Source organism: Mus pahari, chromosome 4 (assembly GCF_900095145.1).
Source record: "Mus pahari chromosome 4, PAHARI_EIJ_v1.1, whole genome shotgun sequence".
Taxonomy (NCBI): domain Eukaryota; kingdom Metazoa; phylum Chordata; class Mammalia; order Rodentia; family Muridae; genus Mus; species Mus pahari.
The window spans coordinates 111,188,193-111,209,560 of record NC_034593.1 but is presented as its reverse complement, the minus strand read 5'-3'; the positions used below and the strand labels follow the sequence as shown (position 1 = coordinate 111,209,560).

The 21,368-nt window shown below is 39.1% G+C and overlaps 1 protein-coding gene across 2 annotated transcripts in view; it reads right to left on the bottom strand.

Moving 5' to 3' along the window:
- Pde5a (phosphodiesterase 5A) overlaps nucleotides 1-21,368 on the bottom strand; it is a 121,320-nt gene that overhangs the window by 90,998 nt on the left and 8,954 nt on the right. For both annotated transcript variants that reach the window (XM_021195436.2, XM_021195438.2), the window contains exon 2: nucleotides 11,077-11,665. In XM_021195436.2, coding sequence (XP_021051095.1) covers nucleotides 11,077-11,665 — 589 coding nt within the window. The remainder of the gene's footprint in view (nucleotides 1-11,076; nucleotides 11,666-21,368) is intronic.

Here is a 21,368-nt window from a genome sequence, read left to right as displayed (position 1 = left end):
CCCTTCTCCCATTTCTCAGACCTTGTGTTCCCTTCAGACTGTTTCTGAGTTTTAACAAAAGGTATAAAGCCTTGCTGAGCCCTGTTGATCATGTGATCAAATGACTGGACCTGACCAGGTGACAAGACTCTTACTGAGGCAGTATGGAGTGTGGGTTGCCTGGGATCCCACCTGAGGCTGGTCTGGGGAGACTTAGCATCCTGGAGGGGCTGACATCTTCACACGCAGGTTGTGTGCCTCCAGGTAGTTTTAGAATTAAACAGGATTGTAAACTTCCACCTCATGCAGGAGAATTGAGAATTAGTTGTTTGGAAAACCAAACAAGGTCTCAAGATCACACGTCTGGGGGTATTCTTGCCGTAAGAACCTTGCTTCAGTCTCTCCAAGAAAATCTGTCTAAGAACAACTACCCGGTACTCTTCAAAGACATCTAAATCAAGACAGATAAACACACAGTGATAAGCTCCTTTAGTTTGGAAGGAGACACAACAACCCCATGCAAATTTTGATCCAGAATTGCATTTTGAATGGAAAGAAATATAACTGTACAAGGGATATTTACTAGGATAACTGAAAAAAAAATGAGCATGGATTGTGAGATGTTTTGTACACGTTAGATAATAGCAGTACATTGCTGTCAAATTTTCTGAATTTGATCACTTATTGACTGTAGAGGAATGTTCTTCCTGAAGATCACAAATGAAGGTCCGATGAGATGGCTCAGTGGATAAAGGTTCCTGTTGCTAGGGTCCCCAATGGAGGAGCTAGAGAAAGTACCCAAGGAACTGAAGGGGGCTGCAACCCTGTAGGTGGAACAACAATATGAACTAACCAGTACCCCCTGAGCTTGTGTCTCTAGCTGCATATGTAGCAGAAGATGGCCTAATCAGCCATCACTGGGAAGAGAGGCCCCTTGGTCTTGCAAACTTTATATGACCCAGCACATGGGAAGGCCTGGGCCAAGTAGTGGGAGTGGGTGGGTAGGGGTGCAGGGCGGGGGAGATATAGGGAACTTTCGGGATAGCATTTGAAATGTAAATAAAGAAAAAAAAAAGGTTCCTGTTGCTAAGCCTGGAAACTTGAGTTCAATCCTTGGGGCTCACATAGATAGAGAACTGACTCCCACAAATTGTTCCCTAACTTCCACAAGTGTGATACACACACACGCAAATTTAAAACCACAATGAAATAAAATATTTAGTAAAAATATGTCTTCAAAGTATTATATATATACATATATACATATACATATATATATATATACATATATATATATATATACATATATATACATATAGACACACACACACACACACACACACACAAAAACTACGTATTGTGACTTACATGGGGCAGGAGAAGATAAGCAGGAGGGACAAGTGGAAATTCGAAAAAAAAAAAAACCAATGTATGAACATATCTTATCCTGATCTGTGAATTCAAAATACAAATGACAGAAAACAAAAACAAAAGCACAGAAGAATTGCCAAGTAAGGCTCATTTTCTCCATAAAGATAATGTCTAAAATTAGAGCCCTGACCATGGCCAGACAGAGACACAGCAGTTCCCAGCCTGTGCTCCCCGGGGGCACAGTCACACTGCAAGGGCCCACAATTTATCTAAATTGAAGCATCTGCTGGTGTTCTTTCCTCTTCTAATATTTACTTTGGAAATAACTGTACTCATTAGGACTGGACCAGAGAGACTTCCTACTCCTTTAAGAAAGGAACTTGACGAGTCTTTCAGTAGAGGCTGAGGACCAAAGAGTGAGAGAAGTTGATTTGTTCCTCTGGAAAAGAGGGGAAGGGAAGGGTGAAGCAGATCTAAGAATCATGAAATGGTAGCATGACTCCTCGTTAACACCATCTACGCGCTACAGAAGTCAAGGTCCGAATAGTGTGATTGTCATACAGAAGCAGAACCTGTGTGCTTGCATTAGAGTCAATCCAGGAGAGAGGTGGGAGTTTTAACAATACAAAACCTTGCAACATTAAAAAAGAATCACAGGGAGGAGGTATAATACCTTATTTAGAAAGTGGACCAGTCCGAGGTGGACTTGTGTAGGTATTAGATATTTTGTTATTATTATAATATATCTTATTAAGTTAATATCTTACACATACTAATGTTTCCTTACCTTCTTATTGATAAATATTTTAATATTGTCTTAGTATTGATAAATACGCCATACTGAATATTTTCAAGTTTGTGTTATTTTATATAATTGTCTGTGCTGAATTTTTAAATAGTAATTCAAATGTTGATAATTTCTCACACTTAAAGCATCGGTGAAAATTTAAGAACTGTTCTCGGCGTCAACACAAGCACTAGTTCATGGTCAGCTCTTGGATTTCTGCATATCATAACCTTTAGAGTGTGCTGTAGCCAAATATCCTTAAGGAACAAACACACTGACAGTGTCATTTTTACTAGCTCATGGTTAGAGGAGTCAGACTCAGGAAGCACCCAATCTTACGTTCATAGCTGACTGCTTTTACAAAAGGCTCCGAGACAGCATTTTTACTATCCGGTTATGCTTGAAGCTCAGAGGTGAATTTTTCATTAGACAAATGACTTCCAGCATTAATACCAATGGGAACTGGAATATAGATGAACTCCACACTCACGTAGAATTAATGGACATGAAAATCTGCAAGGCCACCATAAACACTGAGGCTGGGTACCAAGGCGAAGAGCAGGAGAAACCCAAAGCTAAGAGCCTTCACCCCAGGATGCGCGCAATAAGAGGAACTGGTTGTCCTAGACCCCAGTCTAAGAATAAAAAACCCTATTAACTACAAGGCAAAAACACACTGTCAAACTTTAAACGTGGGAAGTATATTAAGTAAAATACAATCAGGTGACAGGCTGGAGACATGCAAGCCCACAGGACAGGTGACAGATTTCCTGACAAAGCTTTTGGGGATTACAGTCCTACAGTTTTAGGGACTATGGTGCCACTGAAAACTATAAACCCAGCCATCACCTGCAACAGGAGAGAATGAACCTGCAAATTTGTCAGCAATAGGAGAATTGTGGTTCATGGTTCTTGGGGTCAGCTACCATGTGATGTTACTCACAGCACTCAGAGAGATTGGGGGATAGCTCCATGAAGGCCAGGTTTTTCAAAATCAAAAAGAGTCATTTATACACAACAGGTTGAGGTGGGGTGGGGTGGGGTGGGGTGGGTGTGGGGGTGAGAATGGAGGATGGGTGGGGAATTGGGTGGGGGTGGGATGGGATGGAATGGGGTAGGATGGGAGGGGGGGCGATGGGGTGGAGGGTGGGGTGCAGGGTGGGGTGGAGGATAGGGTGCAGGGTGGGGTGGGGGTATCTTTGGAGTTAAACTACCTGATTATTATACCACATCCCTGCCCCTGATACTCCTGGGAACCATTACTCATCCATCCCTTTCCAAAGCTCCAGTCATTTCCGAGTCCTCTTTGCAACCACTGCCGCCTCCTTCCAGCTGTCCAGTTCTGCAGACCCTACTGCTGTTGGGAACTTCACTCCTTTCTTCTGATGTATCAGTTTGGAGTAAGGCTGAAGACCCACTTGCTAGTAGACTACTAAAATGATCTATCTGCCCTCCCAGCTTCTAGATTTTCTAATATGCTTTATGAAGTCAGGAAGATGACAATTCATCTGTGTGAAACACAATTTAAGACATACTCATCGCCCTTCAATACTTCTTTAATCCCTCCTTTGGTTCTGACTCGATGATATATCCCTCGTGAAGAGTTCGGCAGTTTCCTGGCTGTGCACCCACAGTTCCTTAGTGTCTGCTCAGACCTTGACACTTACAATCCACAACCCCATTTCCTCAGCTCTCATTCACAGTTCTCTCTAATGCTGCATCTCACCAGGCCCACATCCAAGTCACTCAAATCCTACATAGTTTCCAGGGCCCATCCAAGCACTTCTTTCTCAAAAAAAACCCCTTCCCCATCCTCTTCACTGGATGTCAGACCTGATCTTGACTACGCTTCCCTTGACAGATATGACCAGTTTGAGATCTGATATTTATGCTAGAAATTCTAATTATCTATTGTATCTAACATAATTTTAATGCAATGAAGATTATTAACTCCTATCTGCCAGGCACTAAAACAAGCAACAGGAACCCAGGAGTGAGTTGGGCCACACTGTGTGTTCTAGCACATAGCTAGAACAACTGTTAGGTACTGTAAGCTACCTCATTACTAGGCAAAGTAGCATTTACCCATTTAAGATGTTTTGTTTAAGAATTATAATTTCAGGGGTTGTAGACAGGGCTTCCTCGTTAAGAGCACTGACTACTTTTCCAGAAGATCCAGATTAAATTCCCAGCACCCATATGGAGCTAACAATTGCCTATAATTCCTGTTCCAGTGGATCTAATGGCCTATATGTAAATGGTACACATAGATTAGATATAGATATAGATAGATATATAGGCAAAACACACATACATCTAAAATAAATAAATACAACCTTAATATATATAATGCATTTTAAATGGAAAATGTGAAAACAAATTAAAAGTCCGTGCATAACTGTAATAAATGTAGAACTATCAAAACTTTTCATTGAAATACCTCAGAGCCAAAATTTCCATTTAAAAAGAACATAGGCATAAGTTTATTTGTTTAAAAGGAAAAAAAAAAAAGGCCTCTGGGACCCGAGAGCACCACGTGACCAAACTTCTAGCTCCAGGGCCCTTCAGGACCAGTGCAAGGCCAGAGCTTCAGCTCCAGAGTGCTCAGGGTCCCGAGAGACAGAAGCTTGGCTTTAGTGGTATCTGAGTTCATTGTGGGTGTGGGATTTTGACATTGGGGTTCCAGTAGTCCCCAAAGGACCAAGAGACTATTCTGCTGTGGTCAGGGTTACTTTGGGCCTATGACTCAAACGACAGTCTCCACATACTAGAAAGAATTCAGTGAGTATCTGCCTCCAGGAAGTTCACAAAATGAAAGGGGTGACCCAAGCTTTAAGCATCTGGTGGCTTTGGGGTGCAGTGTACACAAGGTGCTGTCGGCACATAGCTAACACAGTATCACCTCAGAGGCTCCATCTGACACTCATCACCAAGTTCCACCAATCCTACAGCCATAGTTTATGCAAATATCTCACACGGAACAAATCAAACACATGGGTTCTTACCTAAGGTAGATAAGAACTGAAAGACGAACTCAGTCCAAGATATGAGCAGATACAGCAAAGCAAACACTACAACCATCACTCACGGCCCACTGACCCCCAGCTCCCCTCAACTGAGAGAATCCCACAGCCCACTGACCCCTCGCTCCCCTCAACTGATCAACTCCCCTTTAGAGAATTCCACACCACGGAGAGCTGAAACAACTGAGAAGGAATTCAGCCTTACTCTAAAAAAGAATTAGGAACTGTATAGATGATTCAAACAAACAGATGGATGAATTAATGAAATCCAAGACCTCAACAGGGCAGTCGCCGAAGTGAATAAGACAGTAAACTGAGAAAAAGCAAAAGAGAAAGGTCCAACTGTGAAAGAAAATTTCAGGAAGGAGACTGAAACACATAAGAAGAACTAAATATAAATCCTTGAAATGAAGGATATAAACAAATAAAAAACACAACAGGCAGCACCATCAGCAGAATGGACTGTGAAGAAAGAGGAATTTCAAGAATGTAGGACAAAGTCAAGACAATAAGGCAAACACACACACACACACACACACACACACACACATTGAGGACCATAAATTGAAGTTGTAAAGAATTCTGGCATACATTCTGGAGTCTAAACCTGAATCTTCATAGTGACAAAGAAGCATAGATAAAATTAAATAAGACAGGCAGACTATTTATAATGAAATAATAACAGCAAACTTAAAGAAAGAAATAGACATCTAAACAGAAGAGATATATAGAACTCCAAACAGAATGAATATAGAAGAAACTCTTCAGGAAACATCATAGGTTAGAATTACATGGAGCCAAATATTTCAAGTTCTTGAAAGCAAATAACTGTGAATCAAGAATGCCATGCCCAGCAAAGTTATCTTTCAAAATTAATGGCGAAATTGGGATATTTCCAAGCACAAGATAAGGCAATACATGGCAACCAAGCCAGCACTGAAGGACAGTTGTCATGGGATACTTCACAGGGAGGAAGAAGAAAGATAGCTTCCTTTAGAAGGCTGCATGGTAGTGCACACTCCATGAAAGGAACAGAAAGACAAAACAGACTCAGAGAAACTCAGCAAGACCGGCGGTACAGCGAAACAGAAACACACCTAGCAAAGCCGTAGATAACAGCAAACCCTTTCCTGCAATAACTTTAAATATAAATGGCCTAGACTCACAGTTTAAAAATGCAGGCTAATGAGATAGATTAAAAAAAACAATTATATTGTCAATTATATAGATTATATATATTATATAATTATATTATATATATTATATAATTATATTGTCTATATAAGAAACACAATTAGTGAGAAAAGATATCCAAAAGCTTATATCAAAACATGGAAAAGAAACTACTAAGTAAATGGAAAACAAAAGCAGGCGAACTTAGCTAACCTGAAAGTCAATGTCAAATCAAAACCAGTTAGAAGAGATAAAATAGGACAGTATATATTAATACAGGGAATATTTATCAAGATTTCTAAACATGTATGCACCAACACTGGAGGCTCTAGTTTCATAAAAACAAACATTATAAGGCATAAAAGGACATATAAGCCTTGGAATAATAGTGATGGGGAATTTTGAAACTCTACTCTCATTCTTAGAAGTCTTCCATACTAAAATCAAACAAAGAACTTTTCAGCTAAAACATGCTACCTACCAATCAACTAGACTTAACATATATATGCATATATATCTATATATACACCCAACAGATAGAAAATATACATTTTTAGCAGCATATGGAACTTTCTCCAAAATAAATCATATCATATAACAAAAATCAAGTATCAATAAGTAATAAAAAAAAGAAAAACCAATATAATCCCTTGCGTCCTATCAAATCACAATATAATTAAAATAAAAATCAACAAGAGAAAGTATAAAAACAACAGACACTTGTAAACTAAACAATACAAGAAATTATTTCATTCAGTAAAGCCAGTATTATCCTGACATCAAAACCAGATAAAGACACAATAAAAAAAGAAAGCAAAAAGGATAGATAGATAGAAAGAAAACTAAAGACCAATTTCTTTGTTGAACACATGCAAAATTCAACAAAATACTTGCAAATTGAATTTAAAAACACATTAAGGTGATCATACACCATGACCAAGTGGGTCTTATCTCTGAAAGTCAAGCTTGATTGAACAAAATCAAATACATAAATCATACACATAAAAGTAAAATTACATACTTAAGGACAGAAACTACATAATCATCTTGATTGTTCCTGAAAAGGCATTCGATGAAGTTCAACTTGCTTTCATGATAAAGTACTGGTAATGTTAGGAATAGATGATGTGTACCCCAAGAAAACAAAGCTATATACAACAAACCTATCGTCACTCTTACGTTAAATGGAGAAAAACTGAAAGAATTTCCTCTAAAATGAGGATTAAGATTGGATATCCCCACTCTTCTTTCTTTTACTTAATATTTTTTGAAGTCTGACAATTAGACAAGAGGAAGGTATAAAACAGGGATGAAAACAGGAAAGGCAAGTCACATTATCCTTATTTACAAATAACATGATCCTACACTTGAAAGATTATAGAATCTGCCAGAAAAAGCCTACATCTGATAAACACTAGCAGACAAAAAGACTGTCTCTTGGACTGGCAGAATTGATGTGAAAATGCCTCTACTACCAAAACTAATCTGTAAATTTAACTCAGTATCTTTCAAAATTCTGATGTCACATTTCACAGATTGGGGAAGAACTATCCAAGATTTTTTTTTTTTAAACCACAAAAGACTATGAGCTTCCAAAGCAATCCCAAGGAGTGAATGTGTAGCTGGAAGCATCTCAACATCTCACCTCAAATACACTGTGAGGCCGCAGAGATGAAGATCGTCTGCTATTGGCATAGGAACAAACAGATGGACGAAGGGATAGGATAGAGGGCCCAGATATAAGCTGAAAAAACATGCCAACATAATCTTTGACAATAGGAGACAAAAACATACATTGGGAAAGTATCTTCAACAATGGTAGCAAAACTGGATATCCACCTGTAAAAGGATAAAATTAGATTCACATCTTTAACCTTGTTCACAAATCAATCTGAAATGAACCAAAGAAACTAATTTACAAACTAAAATGAAGCCAGGTGGTGGTGGCGCATGCCTTTAATCCCAGCACTTGGGAGGTAGAGGAAGGCGGATCACTGAGTTCCAGGACAGCCAGGGCTACACAGAGAAAGTCTGACTCAAAAAACAAAACACGACAAAATAAAGAAACAAACGAAAAGCCTAAAATGCTGAAACTATGAGACGAAAAATAACAGCATGCTCTCCAAATTACTGGAGTAGGAAAGAGCTTTCTGAACAGAACTGGCATGGGATCTAGCCTTACATACCAACAGATGGGTCAAGATGAAATTAACACTTCTACACAGCTAAGGAAAATTGCCAGCAGAGCACACTAACAGCCACAGAATGGGAGACAATCTATATCAGCTATACTTCAGTCAAGGGGCTAATATCCGAAATGTATGGAGAACTGAAGAAGCAAGGAAATGGAACTGCCAATTAAGATTTGGGCTAATGAATGGAATAGACAGTTTGAAAAGAACAAAGGGAGGTACAAATGGACAATAACTATTTTAAAGTATTCAATATTCCTAGGTTTTAGAGAAATGCAAATTAAAAATACTTTGAGCTATCACCCCACTCCTTCAGAATGGTTATCAGAATGGTTATCAGAATGGTTAAGAGATCTGATAACCAGATAATCTGATAACTAGAGAGGAGGTTCAGCAGAAAGCAGCACTTGCTGCTCTTTCTGGGGACCCAGGTCTGAGTCCCAGCAACTACACAGTGAGCATCTCTAATTCCAGAGGATCTGGCATCCTCTTTTGGCCTCCACAGGCATGAAAAATGCACACAGTGCACACACACCCATGCAGATAAAATGCTAATCCACATAAATAAACTTCCTGTTAAAAAAAGAAAGAAAAGTAGAAAGAAAGAAAGAAAGAAAGAAAGAAAGAAAGAAGAAAGAAAGAAAGAAAGAAAGAAAGAAAGAAAGAAAGAAAGAAAGAAAGAAAGAAAGAAAGAAAGAAAGAAAGAAAGAGAAACAAAATCTGGTAACAAATGCTGGAGAATGTATAGAAGAGGACCCTTACTCACTGTTGGTGGGGTAGACATTGTGACCGTCATTATGAAAATCAGCTTGAATTGGAAAAATTGACAAAAAAAAAATCAAACTATCACATGACCCAGTTATTTCATTCCTGGGCATAGACCCAGAGAGCTTCATACTCTACCATGGGGTATATTTGTACACCATGTTTACTGTCACTCTATGAACTATTGCAAGGAAATAAAACCGACCTAGGTGCCCATCAACAGATAAATAGATAACAATGATCTGGTAAATACATAAGGTATTATCTGGTTTTATGGAAACATGAATAAAAACTTTTTAGGAAAATGGATAGACATACAATGCAAAATACTTAGCAAGGTCACCCAACCTAAGAAAGGGGGGAAAACACATGCTCTCCCTCATATGTGAATCCTAGCCACATATATATTATACATCTAAACAAATATATGTGTGGGAACAGTTACAGAGAAGATGAAGAAGGAGGAGGAGGAGGAGAAATATTAGTGATGAAGAAGGACAGAATTTAGGTAAAAGACATAAAGTAAGTTTGTAGTGGATAAGTGCATAGAAATAATTGGGAGTGCAAGTATAAAACCTAAGCGTCAGACTGGAGAGATGGCTCAGCGGTTAAGAGCACTGACCGCTCTTCCGAAGCTCCTGAGTTCAAATCCCAGCAACTACATGGTGGCTCCCAACTATCCGTCACGAGATCTGACGCCCTCTTCTGGGGTGTCTAAAGACAGCTACAGTGTACTTACATATAATAAATAAATAAATGATTTAAAAAAAAAAACCTAAGTGTCATGGCCTCAGAAGAATAATATGCATTCGTTAGATACATAGAGTTTGGGACTCGCCAAGTATTTGTCTGAGTGACTATGTTAATGATATGTGCATGATATTTTTATTTGTAAGTTCATTACAATAAAGTAGGGGGTTTTAAAATACAAATTTAAAGAAAATAGAAAAAATGAGAGTAGTTATTGACAATATTTTCAAAGTCAGAGATATAAGGACATAAAGTTTCCTAATATCTTTGCAAATAAAATTTTTTTATATTAACAGTTGCTGTATCAGAATTCTGTCATGACCTAACTGCAACCATGTTAAAGTCCCCAAGTGTATCATCTGAAAAAAAAAAAAAAAAGAAAGAAAGAAAGAAAGAAAGAAAGAAAGAAAGAAAGAAAGAAAAGAAAAAAGAAAAAGGACAAGCAAAGATGGAAGGAAAGAAAACCAAACTATGGTATCAACGGGGCTTTCAAAAATGCCAATGACTTCTTGAACACATTCTGAACAAAGGAAAAAAAATTACCGGCTTGTTATTTATTTATTTATTTTGATAGGGTTTATTTAGACCTATCATTTTAGCATTTCAGTTTAAAATCACAAAGCTCATATAGAGATAAGTACATTATATAATCATCATATAACAGATATGAGAAGCATTTGCTCACATTTTATTTAATGGGAAAAGAAAATATTTCCCTTGGGCCCTGCCCTTGACTAAAATACTAGGGAAGAAAAACTGGCATCAACAAGTTAGCAGTGCTCTTATCCTACACTCTTTGCTTTTGTTTTTCGTTTGTTTGTTATTTTTTAAAATCTCCTCAATCCCCTGAGGGCTAGAAATTCAATCCAAGACTTTGCACACAAGCAGTCCACCACTGTGCTACAGCCCTGGCTACGGTCCAGTTTTAAATAACTATGCAAATGATTGCATCCCAATTTCCCACATGCTCACCATTCATTCACAAGCATTGTTTGATGTTCTAACCACACTGTCCTTCCCATTGTCCCCTACTTACCTCATAGGCATCTTTGATGTTCAAGGGCTCACCAAAAGCTGCCACATGTCCCACAATGCCTTTGTTCCACTCTAAACGGATACAGTTATTTGAAGCTTCCTCCAGTGTTGAACCTTCAGCAACATCAAAGAGGCGGCTGATGAGAAATTTGTCTTTAGAGCTATCCTCACAGACAAGGAACAGGGAATAGCGATCAGCGGAGATGAGTCCATGGATATGCAAGAAAATTTTGTGACACAAGGCTGTGACATCCAAATGACTGGAAATATCTTTTACTAGCTCCAAGAGTCTTGAGCACTGGTCCCCTTCGTCACTATCAAATCTTGGGGAGGTTAGTGGCATCTGTTCCTTTGTTCCTGAGTCAGAGAGAAAGCTCACAGTTCCCTCGGAATCCTTGACAACGATGGGTCTAAGAGGCCGATCAAATTCAGAGGCAGATATTTTTCTGGCTGGTGCTCCAGGGGTGGTATTATCTGCATGAGGACTTTGCTGCAGAGAGCAAGAGCAGGACTCGGTATGGGCTCGGATGCCTTCCTTGCACACAGGGATGTTGTGAACTCTCTCGGAAAACCATGCATTGACCATGTCTCTGTAGAACAAAACATGCAAACATATTAAATACTTGAAGGAAGGAAAAGGGTACTGTTTCTTAAAGCTGCCAAAAACCCTGTCAATGTATGGTTATAGTCAGTCTCCAATCTTTCTGGAATACACACACACATATACAAATACACACATACACACACACAGATCTCTATGGATGGCAATTTTTTTCTCTAAGATAAAATTATTTTTCCATGAAACAAAGGAAATACAAGAATATTTGACTGTAGTATTATCTGCTGTAGCAAAGACAAGCAGCATCCTAATTCCATTGGATAGCAGGCTCTACACAGCATGACACCTACAAAGGAAAACAAGGCTGACTTTAGCAGTAGTTTGTGCACTAACATAAATGATCTTTGTGGAAGCTGGGACTGGGACTCAGTGCTAAAATGTGTAATTAACATGTTCCAGACCTGCTCTTTGCAGTAGCTTTACTTTGGTGTGCCCCCTTAAGGAACAGAAAATTCCTTGGGTCTTGCCCTGAGGGCCTCCCTTTATTCCACTTTGAATCAGGTCTTTCTTTAATTTTTCTCATCTCTTTAAGTACAATCCTTGGCTCCCACATTAAATTTCCTGGTGCTATTTTTCTCTTCAAACTGTACATTTTCTACTTCTTTATTTTCTTACTTTTACTTTACTTTATTTTATTTTATTTTATTTTTTGCCCTAGTAGTTCTTTTTCAATGTAGACCTGTTTAAGAGCAATTACTAATAACCATGGGACAGAGTCAACACTAAGCTGTCTTGAAATCTCCTCCATGAAGAAACTAAAACTTTTCAATTTTCCTCAGGCAAATTTGTAGAAGAAGGGTAGAATGTAGCCACATTCCTTGCCAAAATATCACAAGAATGCTTTCGATGTAGAGGAATTTTAATCCAGTAGCATGGCTGCTCTGGCAAGGGATCACATCCAAAGACCTTCTAGGACCACATGATCTGGCCAAAATGCTTTATCGTATGACCTTCCTGGAATACAGACAAGCCCTTAGTACATGCCTTTAATACCTAACAATGAAGGGAAAGTTAGTTTGTAGAAGGAAGAAGCTGTGCTTGAAAAGCAATGTTTGACAGACAAAGTGATGAATCAGGGAAAGATTTGACAGAATGAGTCAGAAATAACATATGCCCAACTCTCAAAAGAACAGCACAGGAAAGAGAGGATACTTAAGAGCAGAGAGAGGGGGAGGGGGAAAGGGGATGTAGTGGTGTATGTGTATGGAAGTTTTAATGGGACAGTTTGACAGAAACAGATTGCAGAGAGAGAACAAGCTACACACAGGTGAAAACAGAACAAGCCAGAAAATGATGAGTTAAAAGATTAGAACATACTGACAAAGTTAGTATCAGGCCAAGCAAAGCAATTCAGTCAGAAGCAGAGAGAAGCCAGATTGAATCAGTCAGCTTGGAAGACTAGATTGTAGGGAGGCTGGAAGTTGTCAGTTCTAGGCCGAGGGAGAATTAGAACAGAGAAAGAAACATTCTGGGCTCAGCTCAAGCTGTGCATTCTCATGGCCTGGGTACAGCTCTCATCTTGTCCTATCATCTGAGAATATAAAGTAATATTTACACTTCTAGCCCCCTGCTAATATTGCTCCCCTCTGAAAACTCTAAAATCAAGCCTGCATAGTCCACACTGCTTCCAGCAGTACTGTCTTCCAAATCCTACTAAGATGGCACATTAAACCTTGCTTACAGAAATCAAATACTTTCCTAGTCCAATTCCCGAAGTCTTCCACATTCCTCTAAAAAAAAGTACTATGGGTAGGCCTGTCACAGCAATAGTCCACAGCCTGGATCCAGCTTCTCTCTTAGTTACTGTTCTATTGATGTGACAAAACACCATGACCAAGCCAACTTATAAATGAAGGCATTTGATGTGCAGCTTATGGTTTCAGAGGGTTAGAGTCCATGATGGCAGAGTAAAGGTGTGACAGCTGGAATGGCTAAGAGCTTACAACTTGTTCAGCAAGTTGGAGCAGAAAGACACACTAGGATGGTGCCAGCCTTTTGAAATCTCATAGAGTGATTTCACTAACACACCTCTTTCAACAAGGCCACAATTCCTAATCCTTCTCAAACAGTTCTACCAACTGGGTCCAATTATTCAAACATACAACCCTATGGGACCATTCTCATTCAAACCAGGCCTGAGTGGTAGTGAGGGTAAAGCAAATCCCTTCTATAGTCTAGGATACTATCTCAACTTTCATACCTCTTTCTTGGCACTAGGGAATTTTGAGAAATAGTCATTACTATTAAAAAAAAAAAAAGTATCATTTTATTTAAACCTGGTGAGGTAGACATTAACAATTTTACTTTCTAAATTTTGAAAGTAGTTTAAATATCTGAACCAAATCCACTCTGTGATCTGGTGGCAAAATCGGGTCTCCTATTCCTAGTGCTGTGATGTAGAAGAATATCAACTTCCCAAGAGTACCCATCACCACCTGTCATGAAGAAGGTATCTTATTAACTTAAGCAAATTTGAAAGTCAAAACCAAATTTAAACAATGAAGGCACAAAGAGAAGATGACCATTTATGATAAAGCATCTTCTAATCCTCTACATTGGGTCATAATTAATGCTACATTATAAATATATAATTAAAAACTATTAAGTGAGAGAACCCAAACAAAAAAATATATTCTTAAGAATAGTATCTTTAGAAATATCTAATGAAATCCCATCATGCCTATATTTCTCTGGAAACAGGTCATATTTTATAAATCAAAAAAGCTTTGCACTAAAAATAATATATAATGAGTACATTTGAAAAAATATTCATTCTAAGGATTTAGACTATAGCAATAACAACAGCAAAAATACTGGACACTTAGATAATATTGGGTTCAGGAAAAACAAGGAATAATTATCTTATTGTAAATAGTATTTGAAATTTAAATTTAACTGGGTGTCCCGTATTTCATCTGGACACTTCAGTAATTCTAATTTTTTTCCTGAAATTTCTGGTGAACAGATAAGGTCAATTTTATCTGGCCTATCAGTGAGTTGTCAGGCTGCCTGTTTACTATTTTTATCACTTAAAAAGCACACAAAAGATAACCACACTGATTCTGTTTCTGAATCTTTTCAAAGTTCTTGGACTAAGTTATGTTAAAACTAGAGCATAACATTTGCTTTCAAACTTACATTTATAATATATTTCATAGGAGAGCAAGCACCCTCAAATTGAAATTTTCTTATAAGGGGAGAAATTATTAATTGCTAAAATTTGGGGGGTTATAAGTTTTCAGTCTCCAAATCTGAGTTCCAATCATGGCATTTGTTACTAATGGAATGTATAAGCAGTAATAAGGAACTTTCTTCTTTTGAGCTTCAATTTCATCACACATAAAACACAAACCAACCACTCCAACTTCTCTTTTTCAATTTATTTTAAATGTATGGGTACTCTGTTCACATGTATGCATCCCGCACCTGTGGAGGCCAGAAGAGGGTATCAGATCCCCCGAGACTGGTGGCTAATGAGCCACCATGTGGGCACTGAGAATTGAACCTGGATCCTCTGAAAGAGCAACCGGTGCTCTTAACTTTTGAGCCATCTCTCCAGCCCAGCCCAGCCCTAACTTCTTTGCAGAAAGTAAAAGACACGTGACACTCTTCAGTGGATTAAAACGTCAGAAACGCTAAAGCAGCGTGAAGAGGATAATTCTAGGTCCAACCTCAACACTACACAGATGAGACACCAGCTGCACATGCAAGTCAAAGCAGAAACTCTACAATGTCTCTGGTGTCCAAGTTAGTACTTTGTAAAAGCTTTTTATTAGCATTATTAATGATATGCAATGAGGGTTTCATTACGGCACAATCATTCACCGAACAACGTATTTTGATCATGGTTGCCTCTACATAACCCTTCTTCTCCTCCCACTCCTGCTAATTCCTGTTCTCTTCCTAAACAATCCCTCTTCCTTGCCAAGATTTCTTTCTGCTCTCTCCCCACCCCCACCACTGCCTCTTTGTGGCCCACTGAGTTTAATTAGGATTGCTTATAGAAGTGTGAGTGAGGGGTTGTTTACAGGAGCATGGCTACCTCACTGGTTGGTCATACCAGTGAGGATAACATCTCTTCCTCTTCAGATGCAAACTGGCAGCCTTAGGAAGGAACGGGGGGGGGGGGGTGTTCATGAATCTCTCCCTCCTCTCTAACAGTATGAGGATGGGCCCAATCTTGTGCATCGATTATGCTGATAGCCACAGCAGCCCAGCGCTCAGCGACAGCCTTGTCATACCCACACAGAAACCTTCCATAACACCTTTCCCTTCCTCCAACTCTTACATTCTTCTGGCCCCTCACTGAAGACACAGTGTTCCCTGAGCCTTGAAGGGGGATGATCTAGATAGTTAAGGCTCAGCTCTCAATAGTCAGTTACTTCCAGAACCCTGGAGGTCAAATTGTTTAGTGGTAACAATGGCTGCTGTATGGACAGGCTAAGGCCCCAGGACAGTTTATGTTATCCGCGAGCCAGAAGGTAGTCCTGGGTCCAGCAACTGAACTCATTTTGCTCCTCAACCTCTTCCCTTTGAAACAGGAGGAAAATCTCCTGAGTCCTTCACCCCTGACACGGGGTTGATGGGTAAGTCAAACTAGAACATGCATGTGCAAGCAATCCATGCCCTCTTCTCTGAAGGTCAGAAACCTAAGCAGAGAACGCACAGGGAAAGCAGGGTCACCAGATCTGTATCTGATTGTGTCATCTCCTAGATCCTTAGCATCACGCTAATGGAGATGATGAACTAAGAAAGGAGATCCATACAGTTCAGTCAATTAGAGAAGGGCCCATAACAAGGAACAGAGACAAGTCAGGTTTGGTATACGAGAACTACAACCATCTGGACAGTCTGGGCCATGGCCAAAGCAGGCACTCCAAGGGTTATCCTTCACAGAGCCCTTCTCTTTGCTTTCTTTGTTTTTGTTTGCTTTTTGAAGTACCATTTAAATTGCATGACAAACATCTGGGCAAAGGAATGCTACAAGCACTAAAAGTTTAGTGTGTGGCTTTCACATGCAAATGTATCTTTACTAACTGCCCTTTAAACATGAGAGCAATCAGAACGCACACACGATTTTGACTTTTACAAGGCTGTTAATAAAGGACAAATTACCTAAAAGAAAGCTAGCCAAGAAAAATGTAATAAAGTTTGATGCCTGAAATTCTCACGTTAACATCCTCCCCCAAAGCTCCCTCTTCTCACCAAATTACTCTCCAGTCACTTGCTTTTCTTACTACACACACACACACAAATGTCTATCTCACAAATGAACTACATTATACATCCATTTCACGTGGGAGAATCAGGCTTTGTTTTTTTTCAGTTTTTACAGTATGTCTTAAAATAACCAAAGAAAACCTGGAGGGTCTCAAATGCTGGCAGTGACTAATCTAATCGTGTTTAGTAACACCAATGGGTGACCACCGCTTAGAGTTTCAAACTTGTCTACCACAGATGGTTTTTTTAGCTCATTAAACATACACTAAGTATAGAAAACACCAAAAGATCCATGCAAGTTAGACAAGGAGAAATGGAATCAAATGGAAGTTATCATCACCAACAAGCGTGAGTTTCTGCCTTGAAGGTGACTTGAGCCTTAAATCTCAAGTCTTTTTAGATGAGGACTCTAATTAGAAATATATTATTCTAAGATTCTATTCCAGAGATGATACTTGGTACCTCAAAATGTCTATGCAACGATTTAATATAGCAATCAGTGCCTCTGAGAAAATGCTTAGGACATTTTAATTTCCTGAGGCTTTGTAGTGATTTGGCTAAAAATGGCCCTGAGGGCTTTGAGCTCCCAGATGCTCAAGCCTGGCCAGTGTGTCGCTATGTCTTCCTGCTGCCTGTGGACCCAGTGGGAGAACTCTTCAGCTACCTCTCCAGCACCATGCATGCCTGCTGCCACATTTCCTGCCATGATGCTAATGGACTAAACTTCCAATGAAGCCAACTCCAATTAAATGTTTTCCTTTATGTACTGGCTAGCTTTGTGTCAACTTGACACAGCTGGAGTTATCACAGAGAAAGGAGCTTCAGTTGGGAAAATGCCCCCATGAGATCCAGCTGTGGGGCATTTTCTCAATTAGTGATCAAGGGGGAGAGGCCCCTTGTGGGTGGGACCATCTCTGGGCTGGATTCTATAAGAAATCAGGCTGAACAAGCCAGGGGAAGCAAGCCAGTAAAGAACATCCCTCCATGGCTTCTGCATCAGCTCTTGCTTTCTGACCTGCTTGAGTTCCAGTCCTGCATCCTTTGGTGATCAACAGCAGTATGGAAATGTAAGCCCAATAAACCCTTTCCTCCCCAACTTGCTTCTTGGTCGTGATGTTTGTGCAGGAATAGAAACCCTGACTAAGACACTTTATAATGGTTGCTGTGGTCAAGGTGTTTCTTCACAGCAATAAAGTCCTAGCTAAGACAGGCTTCTCTGTCACACATTCCATGATGCTGAAGACTGTGTGGGTGGAGAGCCAAGGAACACATCTCTAAGTCCATTGCTAGCCAAGCTCCTGCAGCTGCAGTCTCAGTATCTGAGAGTTGGGTCTCATAGTACACAGAAGCTGGAGTCAACTGCCTGGTGGTTACAGAATACTTAAAGGAATATTGCAGGATGATTAATTAGAAGGTGAGTTGTCATTAATTTTTACAATGATTTTAACATCTGAAATTATTCTAACAAGCAGAAATAAAATGCTATACATTTCATTTTACATAACCCATATGCTTCCATTTAAAACAATATATGATAGATTCAATTAATAGTTGGACAGACGGTACAAAACTAGTTATACTTTGTAAAGAACATCTAAATAAGTTTAAGTGTGGGGCAGAGATGTGGCTCAGTTTATAGAGTGCTTGCCTACTGTTTTAGTTACAGTTACTATTTCTGTGACGAAAGCACCATGACCAAAAGCATCTTCAGAAAGGAAGGGTTTCTTTCACTTACACCTCCAGGGAACCATCTATCACTGAGGGTAGTCAGGGCAGGGACTCAAGCAGGGCAGGACCCTGGAGGCAGGAACTGATGCAAAGACCATGAAAGGATGCTGCTTACTGGCTTGATGCCCTTGAGTCGCTCAACCGGCTTTCATTTAGTTCCCAGGACCACCAGCCTAGGGATGGCGCTGCCCACAGTGGGCTGAGTCTCCCCACATGGACACCAATCAGGAAATGCTCCACAGGATTGCTCACACACCAATTTGGTGGAGAAAAAAAAATTTTTTTAAGCTGAGGTGCCCTCATCTGAAATAACCCTCACTTGTCTCAAATTAACATAAAACACCATGCCCAGCATCCGTGGATACCCAAAACTGCATGTGATCCGTGTCTATAATCCCAGTTCTCTAGCGGTAGAGGCAGGAGGATCAGCCATTCAAGATCATCTTGGCTACATGATAAATTGGGAGCCAGTGTAAGAATAATAAGATCCTGGCTCAAATAAGCACATCACTTTTTAATTTTTTGTGTTTAGTATGTCTTGACTCACATCCTCGAAAGTTCTTAAAAATGAAAATAATTACACAGCAAACATTGAAGACTAAAACTCAAGATTATTTTAATCTTAGAAAAGAAAAGGGCAATTTATAGCTTGTGTTTTTCATTTAACTAGACAAGTAATAGCTTCCTAGTCACAAATATTTTATCTATTTTTTTATTTAAAATAGTTTTTTTTTTTTTTGAGCCAGGCATGGTGGCACACGCCTTTACTCCCAGCTCTCAGAAGGCAGAGGCAGGCAGATCTCCGTGAGTTCAAGGCAAGTCTGGTCTACAAAGAGTGTTAGTTCCAGGACAACCAGGGCTGTTACACAGAAAAAACTGTCAAAAAAAAAAAAAAAAACTGAGAGAGAGAGAGAGACTTTTTTCTCAATAGAATACAAGCAGGTACCAATAATAATGAGGAGGAGGAGGAGGATGACAATGATATAATGAAGACAAATCAGAATAAGACAAAACAATCAGAAACGAGCCAAAGAAAAAGCACAAGAAACACATGCCGATGCCGAGATACACATTTGCACACACAGAAATTCCATGAAAACAGAATCAGAAGCCATAATATAGCAAAAGATATGTGAGACTACAAAACAAAAAAATTCAGGACAAATCCTTGTAAGACAAAAAAATATCCTCCAAAACTACCATTTAGCTCGTTTCGTGTTGGCCACCGACTGCGGAGCGTGGGGCCTGGAAAGAAGCACGGGAGACTTGATTCACTGACAGAACAGAGGGAAGCGAAACGTCACACATTTCACAACACACACACACACACACACACACACACACACACACACGCGCGCGCACGCGCGCGTTCAGTCAGTAGCTCCATGTAGCAGTAATATCACTTTCTATCAAAGTCAAACTGCTTATATGGCTTCAAATGCATACTAAATAGTCTAGATATCTTGACAACAAAATATAAAACATTTTGTCTATGTTTTATAGAATATTTGGGATGTAATAATATATAGAATATTATAGAATAGCTTGGAACATAGAGAAGAAAGGAAACAGAAAATTTTAGTGTTATAAACCTAATAACTCTCTTGAGTCAAAAATATAATTACAAAGCAACTAATACAATGCATCTTACACAATGCATCCAAACTATTGCTACATTTGTAAAGATTTGTGTATTTATATATTTTACACATATAAGTGCTCTGGCTGCATGCACTTACTCTCATATGTCAGAAGAGGGAGTCAGGTCCCATTATAGATGGTTGTGAGCCACCATGTGGTTGCTGGAAATTGAACTCAGGACCTCTGAAAGACAGCCAGTGCTCTTAACCTCTGAGCCATCTCTCCAGCTCCCCAAACAAATGTTACTAAAGAATTTTTTTAATTGAAAATATACTGCACTAGGTATCTTATAAAGATGTATGTATGTGTGTATGTGTGTATGTATGTATGTATGAATCATCTATCTACCTATCTACTTGTCTATCTATCTGTCTGTCTGTTTGTCTATCTGTCTATCCATTAGCATGTGTACCTGAGTATATTCATGCACATCACACACACTCAAGTGCACATGGAGACCAGAAGAGTGCGCAGATCCTTTGGAACTGGAGTTACAGTTGTGTGTGCTGATAACATCTCTCCAGCCCCAAACCTAGGGTACATTTGTTCTAGTACTAAGATCTAATTGCAGTAGCCTGAGATCTAAAATTTCAGCCACTTTAAAAGAGATGTCATTAGGGTTTTATGTTTAAAAAATTATAGACAAAAACTAAATTCACATTGACAAAGACACCCCATTAATGAATGTGCTTGTCGACTAAGAGGGGGTAAGAGAGACACTGATTTCTTCTTGAGTACATGGCATTCCACATGGCATTAAATCTATAAGCTTGGGCTTTTCTTCCATTGAACTTCCATGTAGCAGGATATTTAAGCGGCTGTAGTCAACATAGACTCAGGACTCAAACCCAAACCAACTCTTCCAAAGAATATGACATTACGTGTTTACTTACTCTCATTGTACAATAAAATATTATTTCCTTCTCACAGTCTAGAAAACTAAATAATTCAATGTGCATAGCGATGATATAATTAGTTGACTACTAAATGTAGTATGTATTTTAAATCAATTGACTTTTTTAAATAATGAGAATTTATTCAATTTACTTAAACCGGATAATAACTATTGTTACTTCCTCTGTTTA